The following is a 12,310-nucleotide window of genomic DNA, read 5'->3' on the forward strand; positions in this document are numbered from 1 at the left end:
TTTTATCCCCAGTGGTTATAAATAGATTGGGCCGACCGGAAATATATATTTTTTTAATGATACATGTTGAGGGTTGCGGTACATCCTCCAACTTTTTTAATTGGCACGATCATGCTGTCTGTGCCGTAATCACCCTGGTAACTATCAGCGTCACCATGAGGCCCGTGGGGGACCAGCACTCAGCACCATGAGGCCCGTGGGGACCAGCACTCAGCAGAGGCGCCTTCAGTACAGAGGCATCCAGGCCTAATTTTAATTCTTAAGTCCGCCCGAAGAAAAGGCTCAACGAAGTCAATTAACATTAAAACTGTTTAGGCACGCCCCATTCGTTCCAGGCCAGCACTCCATTCAGAACCAGGCACCAACGGCCTGTCAACGGCCGACCCGCACTTGCCGTGTGGAGGCTTCCGGGGGCGCTCGTGACTGATGCTTGCTTCCGGGGGCGCTCGTGACTGATGCTTGCTTAGCCAGATTACCAGATAAGGAGCACGCTTCGCGCTAGCCGTGAGTGCATGCGAGGTCTAAAACTGGCGATGCAGCCATGCTCTCACGACAATCGGCCGCTTCCGATGCTCCACTGCAGTGCATTGCCAACAGATGGACGGAAGAAGGCCCAGACCGCAGCACGCCCGTTGCCCAGCGCGTGGGAGGGCATACCCCACCTCCCAGCGCTGGCGCCCACTGAAAGGGTGGGCGGTGAGCAGTGGCCGTGGATGGAGATCCCGTAGGGGCCAGCGGGGGTGAGGTCAGGCCCGCCGGGCCCAAGCAAGCCCAGACTGTGAGGAATCTGGGAGTTCAAATAGGGGTTTCGGGCTCCAAGGGTCCCATCGGACGATTCTTTTCGGATCTTTGGGGCACAAGTCCTCTACATCTTTGCGATCCTCCGGATTTCTCCTAGTATTTATAGCTGCCCACAGGGCCCGTTTCACTCCTCACAAGCCCTCTTGTTGCCTAGGAGAACCTACATTGCTTGCATAGGCAATTGAGGTGCTTCTTGGTGTATACATGGCCCTGCTGACATGAAGAGGAATCCTCACCAGAATGTAATTGGTGAAAACAAAAATGGGTTTCCTGCGAAGCTACACAGCGCAGCCTTGCCCGTTGGTTCGATTTGTCACTGTCTGAAATCCGTGACTGCGGAGAGTGTGAGCCCTAGGTTGGCTAGACTCTATCTGATCGGCTCTATCTGTCTCAAATAAGATTAGAGTCAGATGGAACTCGTGTCATGGGCCCTCTTGAGAATGTTAATGATCTCACTGGACGTAAATTCAGCTGCAGTCTGAGAAGTCTAGCGTGGTAGTGTTGTTCAAAACAACGATGGGGATGATCACATGTTTACCAAAATTCTCACCTACTTTCGGCGTAAACAATACTGATATTGGGTGCTGCTCCAAACATGGTGTGTGCCAATGGTTAAGAAACGAATTTGTGCCCGGCTTTGGTCCGTTGACATAGGAAAGCACATGCCAGGTTATTTCTCGAACGGCGGCAGACGCTTAAGTTAAACGAACAAACAACAAAAATCGCGAGCCTTTGGCGCGTCAAAATAAGTAACGCACGGCATGTTGTGGTTCTGCATTAAACATGTGATAACGTCAGCTGCGATCTGCAATACTTTAGTCTGACCAAAGTGGTGGAAACCCATGTCAGGTTATCTTTCAAACGATGACAAACGCCCAAGCTCAAGCCAATTACTTCGCGCACATTCGTCTCGTCTAAATGTATAACAGTCTTCCAATTATATCTGGTCTGCTTGCCAGTTGTTCACAGAGCTCCGTGTTTTTGAGAAGAAAAAAACTTCCCTTTAGCAGAAAAAAACGAAGTATTCAAAACCGAGGTGTTCGAAATGTGAGAGAGTGTGCCCTTTCACGCTGCAATGAGCCTAATGACACTGATCCCCTGAATCACTGATCTTGCCCCCCACCGAAGGATCTTCCCAACCCGAAGGATGTAACCCCACCTCTGAGATTGGATGAATCAGGAGTGAATGCAGCTGGAGTATGGGGGACAACCTAACCAGAATGGGAAAATGACATTTTGAATGGGAAAACGTGAAAACGTGCATTCTACGAGACCACTGGGAAATTGACCCAATTCTGCGAAACTTGGTGAGGCATGTTTCCCTAGCCCCTCGGCGGTTACAACCATGCTCCCTTCCCCGTATTTGGTTGCGGTCTCTGTCGCTGACATTGACCGAGCAGCCGGTGTGTTGCGACACTGATCCCGCCGCGAGGGCCGACGCCACCACGTTACCCTCGCTGGAAATTCTGACCGACGCCGACGATGGGTGCCATATCGCGCGGAGGGAAACGGAACCGCGATGACGGTACACGGTCGGCGCCGGCCGCACCAGCGCCATCTATGCGGACGTCTGCCCGGCAGTTCCAGAGGCTGGGGATCGACGCTTCGGTCCGATAAACTGCTGCTGGGTGACCCATGCATGCCCTGAAGAATACAGTGATGTTCAGCGCGGCCGCTGGAGATTTGGGTTACGCAGTGTCCGTGAGGGTGTCGTCAGCCACGTCAGGGGATTCTACTATGCCAAGGACCGCACACTTGCCGGTAAAACCAGAAAACAATACGCAAAACAAATATTAAGCCTCACTAAGAACGCAGAGAACGACCCAAAACGACCCCCGCTTTCCCGTCCACGACGTGCCGTGTGCGCAGCAGGACGCCGATCGGAACTGACCAGCCAACTCCGAGCAGAAGACAGGCTGCAGACGGTACCAAGACATCGGCCGGCGACAGCCCGTGACATCACGCCGCAGAAAACACGATGGAGAGCAAACTCAAGACCACGGCTGGATGATGTTCCCATAAGCCGTTTTCACGCTAACCTTTTTGGACTGATCTGGCATCATATCTCAAATACACGAAAGCACAAATCCATGTTGAATGTTAACGCCGATCTGAACATCTTTTAGTCGAATGTGCATACCAGTTACATCAAATCGCATGTGCTACAAGTAAGTTGATCGAGCCAGGATGAGGTCATGTCAGGCCACGCGGTAACCTTCCGTAAGCCAGTATAAATGACACCTCTCCGGGCCAACATGTACTACCGGGGTCGAATGGTGCCCAACTGCAACATCAACACAGGAGTGTGAGTGGACGACTCCAGATGCGAGCCATATCGGGTCACTTGATGCCAATGTTAGACCACGTGATGCCGTTGGTCTTCAGGAGCAGACTCAGATGCTCTCTTCTCAGCGGGGCTCTTCTTGACCGCCACGTTGCTGCTGCCCATTCAGCGGCACGAGAAGGAATGCAGTGCAGCGTCCAGCGCGATCCCACGCGGGGCTCTCCGCGTTGGCTGGACCTTGCCCAGTTCGCTCGCGAGCCTGCGTCTCCCTTCGGAGGCGCGCTTGCCGCACAGCTGGCTTATGTGAAGGGCGAATAAGCTATTGAGCCAGAAACGAATTTTTTTGAAGCGTTTATAAACAACTGTCTTTTGAACAAGGCATCACTCAATCAAGCACATTGCACCATTCGACTCGGCATTTCATGCCCGCTCCGGAAAGGCATCATCAATACCTGCTTGCGCAGGGTCATCAAGTGGCATGCCATGACCTCTACCTTGGCTCGGTCGGCTTACTTCTTGCACCTAAAAACGCTGATGCAATGGGCACGCATATTTGACTTAAAGGTGTCTAGACCGGTACAACATGTCAGGTCATCTTGATTATCCGGCATCACGTGTAATAATTGCTTGTACCGAATACCGATGATGACTTCTGTGCTCTCTCGAGGTCACAGAGCCTCTAAAGGTCACAGCCTTTTACGCCGCGCAAAAAGCCGAGAGGTGCATTGCTTATCTGAGATTTCCACATTTGTAGCGATTTTAAAGAAGATCGAAGTGGTCCGGATTCCTCAGATCGGGGGGTCCCGCACCGAGGCAGTGGGGAAGTCAGGAGGAAATGCTTCATTGCGCCAGAGGCTGATTATTTTCGGCCATTTATTATTTCATCTTTCGAACTGAGCGTGATTCGATGCTGCAATTAGTAGCATCTGACTCGTTACGGTATTTCCCGTCTGGAAAGGCGTCATTTACACTTGCTCGCCAAGGTCACCACGTGGCCCGACACAACCGCAACTCTGGTTAGCTCACCTCACTTCTTTCGCCTTGATATTTTTATGCAATTAAGGAGTGCATTCGACTAAAAGTGGTTTAGATCGGCTTCAACATGCCATTTTATCCTGATTACCTAGAATCACGTACTATGTTTGTTCAGGCTGAACTCTGGTATTCGTAGCCTCTAACGGTCACAGTTTTTTGACATCCCGTGACAAGCAGAGAGCTGTTCTCTTTAGCTGACATGTTACACACTTGCAGCAGTTTTAAAAGAAAGTCAAAGGGGTCAGAAGGGTCTCGTATTTGGCCGATTAGGAATGTTTTATTGCGCCAGAAACCGATTATTCTCAGACATTTACAAGCTTGTCTTTGGTGCTAAGCGTCATTCAGCAACCCATCGGTGCCATTCGAGTCGGCATTGCAGGGACTCAGGTAAAACGCCATTTATACCTGCTTGCGCAGGGTTAGCACGCGACCTGACATGACCTCAACTCTGGTTCCATCACCTTATCTTGGCTCTATCCTGTTCTGGGATTGCAGCCAGTACCCCTCCGAATTGCTTTTCCACCTCGTTTCACGAAATCCTCCTTTACCTTGGAGCTGTGTTATCTCGCACCGCATGACTCGCAGTTTTTTCGGTCTCCAGAAAAGCATTCATGTAGAAATGATTCCGAACCGCCGCCACGGCAGCTTGGGCTTCTCTCGAATAACCGGTACGGTCCGCTGCTGTTGTTTTCACCAGTAGCTCTCAGAGGCGGGGCTCGACTTGGCACCAGATCTTGTCGCTAACATTCGATACGTATCTGGTGGCTCTGTTATTTCCAAAACCCTCCTGTAAAAAGTAAGGGCGAATTCATCTTCTTTGCTGATTTGTACGTGGTGATGAAAACGTTTCAATTCTCTTAGGCTGCACTTGTCCATTTCCTCTAAGCTCATTCTCCGTGTAAAACCATTTGCAATGCATCCACTGATACATACAATTACTTGCTATGCCACACTTGGTTGCCAAAGCAAGCCCTCTCGAGAGCTGGCAGCCGACAAATGGCCAGGGTCCCGCAGTTAGAAAAAAGGCAGTTTTGTTCTCCAGAGAAGACCAGTTTCGAATCTTCCTCCCAGGCATGTTGTTGTTTTTGCCATCGTCATGGTAGCCTGAGCCTCGGCTTCAGAGTCGCCAGACCTCATCCAGAAGGACTCTGTGCCCCGTCAGTCCCTCGGCAGCTACGACGCGTCATCATCCTTGCGGATCTTGTTCATAAACATCGTCTGTTGGGGCTGTTCGGTATGCACCCGGGAATGAATTCTGTGAGGATCTGTCAGCATGCGCCCGGGAATGAATTTTGTAAGGGTCTGTCGGTACGCGCCCGGGAATGGATTCTGTAATGATCTGTCAGTATGCACCCGGGAATGGATTCTGTAATGATCTGCCGGTATGCACCCAGTAATGAATTCTGTGAGGGTCTGTCGGTAAGCACCCGGGAATGGGTTCCGTGAGGGTCCTCGAGCACTGCTCTTGTCCGCAACTTTCCACATTCTGGAGGCAAAGCGCACGTTCATCGCCATGGATTTTTCATTACATAATACGTTGGGGCAGCACAGTGTTGTCTGTGCTCCAGGATCCGGCAAGGCGCGTGTCTCTCTGGCTTCCCCGGCAGGCCAGTGCACGTTGACAGACACAATTTGAGGGAGCACGGTGACTTCATTCTGTTGAGCCGCCGCGGTTGTGAGAAGTTGTGAGGACGTAACGCGATCTGCGCCATTTGAATGGACCGATTTAGCCAAACGCCAGATGATCCGCCTGCTGTCATGAAGGAGCTCGTGATGTCCCACTGCGCAGCCCTCCCTTCCACAAGGCTTAGCAGTGGCACAGTCGCGAATATGATGTTCCCCTTGTTGGCAAAAGACGCACAGTTTGTTACCTACTACAGACTCGTAGCAGGCAACAAACGCGGTCATCGGTTGACGTCTCCGCTAATTTCCACTGCTCCGAGCTGTGGTCACCGCCACAGCAGACACATCCCACAGGACACGTTTCATTCATCCTCGCTGAACTCCTGGTGAGCTGTTCGGAGTTGTGCAGTGCACCTGATATTTTGCGTTTCAGTCAAAATTTAATTTGTTTGCTGAGTCACCGATTGAAAGTAGCCAACCTCGGTTTTGTTGACTTCATCTCCCGGACGTGTTCAACCAATTTCCGTCTTAGCTCCTTGGGTTATTTTTCCACCGCCCGTTCCCGGTTCTCGTAGCCCTCAATGTCCCTTTGAAGCCAAGGGTTTCTCATAACCGCCACGGCGCAACTAATCACAGCGTGAAGCCTCTCCAGACCAGCAGCACTGGTGTACCTGGGGATGTAGCCATCAACACGGCTCCCATATTTGCGTGCATCATATCATAATCTCGGCTAAATCTGTTTTCCGGTGTTGCGAGAGCCTCCTGATCTAGCTCCAGTTCAGACGACATGCCGCTAATGGTTTGCTGCGCCCAGCTTGGGATCACATACTGCAGGCGGATTGCTTCCGCCGACTCAGACAAGGAAGACCGGAGAGCTGATCCACGAGAGGTCTGAATAAACCCTACCACTCGGCCGCTCCATGGGATCGCCGGAGGATGCCGGCAGAGTAATGCGTGAGGTACTCTTGGTGAACGAGGAGCAATGAGATGACACTTGGTTGTCTCCCTGAGCGCTCATTCGTATCTCGCTGCAGGATACCCTCCTGATCTTGGATGGCCGGGCTGTCCTGTGTCCAGTGATGTTGTATCGCACCGTCACCGTCAGCATCTCGCTCCTCGCCGACGAAGTCGTCTCGGCGCTCTCATGCCAGAGAGTCTTCTGCAGCCTTTCTCAGCTCGTTCCTCTGCAGCCTTTCTCATACTGCAGCCTCTCAGCTCAGCTCAGCTCAGCCTTTCTCAGGCTGGCCTCTAGCTGAGCGATCTCACTTGTGGCAGTCACTCCTTCGAGCTTTCTGCCTCGCTGAAGGTCCTGTCCATCCTTTTCAAAACGCAACTGCTGCTCAAGTTGCTTAAGCCTTAGCTTTTGCAGCTTTATCTTCATCACAGCATTCCTGGATTTCACTGCCTACTGAGATGCCGCCCAGCAGCTCAGTAATGCTGCCTCTGATGCCTGCTCATCTCGTCTAGCTAGCCGGTGCTGGCGTAAGCTTTCCGTTGTTTTCGGGTACTATTTTAAACATATTTTTTCTACATACCTTATCTTTGATCTTCTTATGTGCCACCACGTGATTTAAAAAGTGACGGGACATAGACAGATAAGTTGGTGGTGCGCATTAACCTTAAAAAAGAACAAATCGCTACAACATTGCTCAATTGAGGTAAGTGTGTGACTTGGGTGCTGAGATAAGCGTATGACTTGGAGCTGAGGTAAGAGCTGATGTAAGCGTGTGACTTGGGAGCTGAGATAAGCGGTGTGACTTGGGAGCTGAGGTAAGCATGTGACTTGGGAGCTGAGGCAAGCGTGTAGACTTGGGAGCTGAGGTAAGCATGTGACTTGGGAGCTGAGGTAAGCATGTGACTTGGGAGCTGAGGCAAGTGTGTGACTTGGGAGCTGAGATAAGAGCTGAGGTAAGCATGTGACTTGAGATCTGCGGCAAGCGTGTGGCTTGCTAACTAATGCAAGTATGTGACTCCCGGCCCTATACAGGAGGTAAAGTCAACAAGCGATCTGTTGACACCTTGCGCGAGCCGCAGCGTCATGTCAGTGGGAGTCGCCTCGTTGACGGCCGAGATCTCAGCCGTCGGACGTCTTGGACCAAATCTCGCGATATTAGCAGAAGCAACATCGTGCCGCATGCCGTATGCGGCTCGTACATCCAGCGTCATCACGACCATTGTAGCTCCGGCTTGCATTGCAGCACTCGACTGTAGCTCCGGCTTGCATCGCAGCACTCGACTGTAGCTCCGGCTTGCATCGCAGCACTCGACTGTAGCCGAACCGGAACCCCGCTGCCGTCTGGCTCTACCATCTGCATCCGCCGCCAGCTTCCGTACATCAGCGGACGCCCGGTGATGTGCCGGCACGGCCGACTGTAGCCCGTGGCTTGGGCGAGAGGGCGATAAGCTGCACGTGCAGTGTTGCGCTCCTCCACCAGGCTGTGCGCACAAGTCAGCCGGGTTGTTCCACCCTCTGCCTCAGGTTAGGTGCTGGTCACCCGGTCGGCCGCGGAGGCCGCGGGCCGGCGGCGGCCGTGAGCAGCGCAGTCATGACCACAACAACAGGCTCCTCCGAGAAGGTGGCAAGCTCGGACTTATCTGAGCAGCATGGCAGGTCCGGTGATTCGGTGGTGACTTAGGATCCGGGGGGAGAACCTGAGTTCCGTGTTCCCTTATCCAACAGCGGCAGACCGTGGCGCACAGCGGCAGACCCCGGGTGACGCTCCCTCCTCCAGCAGCATGGTAGACCCGAGTGACGCTCTCCCCTCCAGCAGCCTGGCAGACCCGGGTGACACTCTCTCCTCCAGCAGTCCGGCAGACCCGGGTGACGCTCCCTCCTCCAGCAGCATGGTAGACCCCGGTGACGCTCTCTCCTCAGCAGCCTGACAGACCCGGGTGACGCTCTCTCCTCCACCAGCCTGGCAGACCGGGTGACACTCTCTCCTCCAGCAGTCCGGCAGACCCGGGTGACACTCTCTCCTCCACCAGCCTGGCAGACCCGGGTGACGCTCTCTCCTCCACCAGCCTGGCAGACCCGGGTGACGCTCTCTCCTCCAGCAGCCTGGCAGACCCGGGTGACGCTCTCTCCTCCAGCAACCTGGCAGACCCGGGTGACGCTCTCTCCTCCAGCAGCCCTGGCAGACCCGGGTGAAAGCTCTCTCCTCCAGCAGCCTGGCAGACCCGGGTGACGCTATCTGCTCCACCAGCCTGGCAGACCCGGGTGACACTCTCTCCTCCTCCAGCAGCCTGGCAGACCCGGGTGACGCTATCTGCCTCCAGCAGCCTGGCAGACCCGGGTGACGCTCTCTCCTCCAGCAACCTGGCAGACCCGGGTGTGACGCTCTCTCCTCCAGCAGCCTGGCAGACCCGGGTGACGCTCTCTCCCTCCAGCAGCCTGGCAGACCCGGGTGACGCTATCTGCTCCACCAGCCTGGCAGACCCGGGTGACACCTCTCTCCTCCAGCAGCCTGGCAGACCCGGGTGACGCTATCTGCTCCAGCAGCCTGGCAGACCCGGGTGACGCTCTCTCCTCCAGCAGCCTGGCAGACCCGGGTGACGCTCTCTCCTCCAGCAGCCTGGCAGACCCGGGTGACGCTATCTGCTCCACCAGCCTGGCAGACCGGGTTGACACTCTCTCCTCCAGCAGCCTGGCAGACCCGGGTGGACACTCTCTCCTCCAGCAGCCTGGCAGACCCGGGTGACGCTCTCTCATCCAGCAACCTGGCGGACCCGGGTGACGCTATCTGCTCCAGCAGTCCGCAGCCCCGGGTGACGCTATCTGCTCCACCAGCCTGGCAGACCCGGGTGACACTCTCTCCTCCAGCAGCCTGGCAGACCCGGGTGACACCTCTCTCCTCCAGCAGCCTGGCAGACCCGGGTGACGCTCTCTCATCCAGCAACCTGGCGGACCCGGGTGTGACGCTATCTGCTCCAGCAGTCCGGCAGCCCCGGGTGACGCTCTCTCCTGCAGCAGTCCGGCAGCCTCGGGTGGTGCTCTTCTCCTCCAGCAATTCAGCATACTCGGGTGTCAAGCTGTACTTCTCCAGCAACGGCTGACCCATCGACAGACATGTAGACCCGGGTAGCGCACAGCAGAAGACCCTGGCGCCCGCACTCTCCGTCTCCACGACCGATGTCGGGAAAACCCAGGTGCTTGCACCCTGCTTCCAGCAAGCAGTAGCAGGCCCATGCGCCAAGCTCTCTTCTTCCAGCAGTGGCGGACCTGAGCGGTCGCACTCCAGCAACGGTAGACCTGAGCGTCGCACTCAATCAGCGGCAGACCTGGGCGTCAGCAATCAAGCAGCGGCAGACCTGAGCGTCGCACTCCAGCAGCGACAGACCCTGGCGCCGTACTCCGGCAGCGGCCATCCCAGGCCCGTATCTCCAGCAGCGGCACTCAAGCTCAGCCCCCCCCCCCCCCACCCCCCAGCAGCTTGGGACTTGCTTCTGGACCAGCTCAGCCTACACAATTTGTATCACTGGTGATAATAAACTTTTCCAGAATCCGCAGGTATTTAAGAACGCCTTCGTCGTTATTGGAGCTTTACGGCGCACTCAGTTGCTGAGGCTATATGGTGTCGCCTTCCTCTCACCCTGGCAGGAAGGGCGGGCACTGCGGGGAAACCTCGTACCTTGGTTTCCCAGACGCGCAGTGGTTAACACGGACGCGTCAACGTTAATAACTTGTTCATCACGTCCTTACACGGCCCAACCCCTCAAACTCTTGTTTGAAAATCGTTGAAAATAAAGTAGTCACTAGATTATTGACTTATTTTTGGGTCGTTCCTTTTAAGAGGGGCTTTTCTAAGCCCCGACACTAGTGACAACCCTCTGGTGTAACTGTGCAGCCTCCGTTGACAAACATTTTTACTGAAGGCAAATACCTATTGTTGTGAGCACGAGACAACGTCGTGTCATCACTCAAGATAAAAACTCTAACCAGCCATTGTGGTTAGAGGACTTGTGTCTGTGCAGCAGCACAGTCATGACACATGCTCCAGCCAGTGGCTTCAAACCTCGCTAAGGCGCATGACCGGTGCACGGTAGACTGTGGAGAGGACAGAGCGGAGAGGGGCAGACTCAAGACGTGCTGGCTCCAGCCAGTGGCTTCGGACCCCCGCCTGATCCGGTGCACGGCAAACTGTGGAGAGAGCAGAGCGGAGAGGGGCAGACTCAAGACGTGCCGACTCCAGCACTGGTGACGCCACCCCCGGCCAACGCAGGCCCCGATCAGACTGTGGGAGAGCCGAGAGGACAGCGGCAGACTCAAGAGGCGCCGACCGGCCGCCCCCGCCCCAGCGGAGGAGCCAGCGCGAGTGGCGGGCGCGGCGGCGGCCCGTCAGCAGCCAGCTGGGCACCTGTTCCGCCGTGATGCTCCTGCGGCCCCGGCCCCTCCTGGATAGTCGGCTCCAGGGGAGTCTTAACGTGGCCGGTCGGGTAGCGCACCGACCTGAGCGACTGAAATGCCAACGGCCGCGCTCGGTCACGCCAGCAGAACAGACACACACACACACACCACACACACACACACATACTGCTCATTTTCCTCGGCTGGCACACTTGCGCGCTCATGCGGACGTGCGAGGAAGCATAAGCATTTACAAACCTAGCGGCAAACATAATCAGCCTGCGTTCCCCACCTACCATCATACACAGCCACTACGTACGAGACGGAAAATGAGTGGCACTCGACAGGCAACGGATAAATGACACCGAGCGTCTGACCATGGGCGCGAACCCGCCGCGCTCTCAGCGCCGGCCACCACCCACCCTGTTCTGCTCGTCCTCCCAGCTGAGCTTCTTCACGCGCTTGGGGATGCTGCCCTCGGGCCAGCCGGCGACCGACCCGGCCGGCTTGAAGGTGGAGCTGGCGCTGGACTGGAGCGAGCGCTGCGAGCCGCGCGCTGCCGCCGGCTGGCGCGCCAGCGTGCCGGCCGAGCCTAGGTCGCCGCCGTTGGCCAATGGGTTACGCAGGCTGCCGTTGGCGGCGGCGCCGCGCGCGAACCGCCGGCTGCCGCGGGAGACGGTGGCTGTCGTGCCCAGCGACCCTGCGGCGGGACGGCGGGCGATCATCGTTCGCCCGGGGACTGACCGCCAGCCGGCAGCGCCGGCGGCTGGTGGCAACGGGGACGAACCAGTTATCAGCTTTCTCGTGATCGGGAGAACCGATTATCAACGAACCCGATGACTGCAGTATGAGTCGGCATCTGCGTCTCTCTGGTGGGGATAACTACTTGATCAGTGGTAGTGATAAGCGGGAGATGCAAATAAAAATCAGTCAACAACAAAAATAAGTTATCAGCCTCCTGCCACGGAATTACAAACCGATTACACCAATGCTTCTGAGGTGTGTCCATCGACGGGATTAGCCGCCATGTGGCGGAGAAATACGGGTTAATCTTTAGCCACCCGGACACAGCAGTCATCAACTTAATGAACAAACGTACACCTGCACGAGATCATCTCTGCCCAACCCGTGAAAAAGGATTGCCGAAATATCGGTGTTCCTGAGGTGGGAGACGGGCCCTAGCCCTCAGTTCCCAGGCTCTCAGCCTCCGCACGCGATGGTCA

General features: G+C 55.5%; 1 protein-coding gene across 1 annotated transcript in view; it reads right to left on the reverse strand.

Annotated features, from left to right (window-relative positions):
* Positions 1-12,067: 12,067 nt before the first annotated feature.
* Positions 12,068-12,310, reverse strand: part of LOC119097532 (protocadherin-like wing polarity protein stan) — a 29,155-nt gene continuing 28,912 nt past the window's right edge. Inside the window, exon 17 of the mRNA XM_037220564.1 lies at positions 12,068-12,081. Coding sequence (XP_037076459.1) covers positions 12,068-12,081 — 14 coding nt within the window. The remainder of the gene's footprint in view (positions 12,082-12,310) is intronic.

This window comes from Pollicipes pollicipes, unplaced genomic scaffold, assembly GCF_011947565.3.
Source record: "Pollicipes pollicipes isolate AB1234 unplaced genomic scaffold, Ppol_2.1 Scaffold_4295;HRSCAF=5057_pilon_pilon_pilon, whole genome shotgun sequence".
NCBI lineage: Eukaryota > Metazoa > Arthropoda > Thecostraca > Pollicipedomorpha > Pollicipedidae > Pollicipes > Pollicipes pollicipes.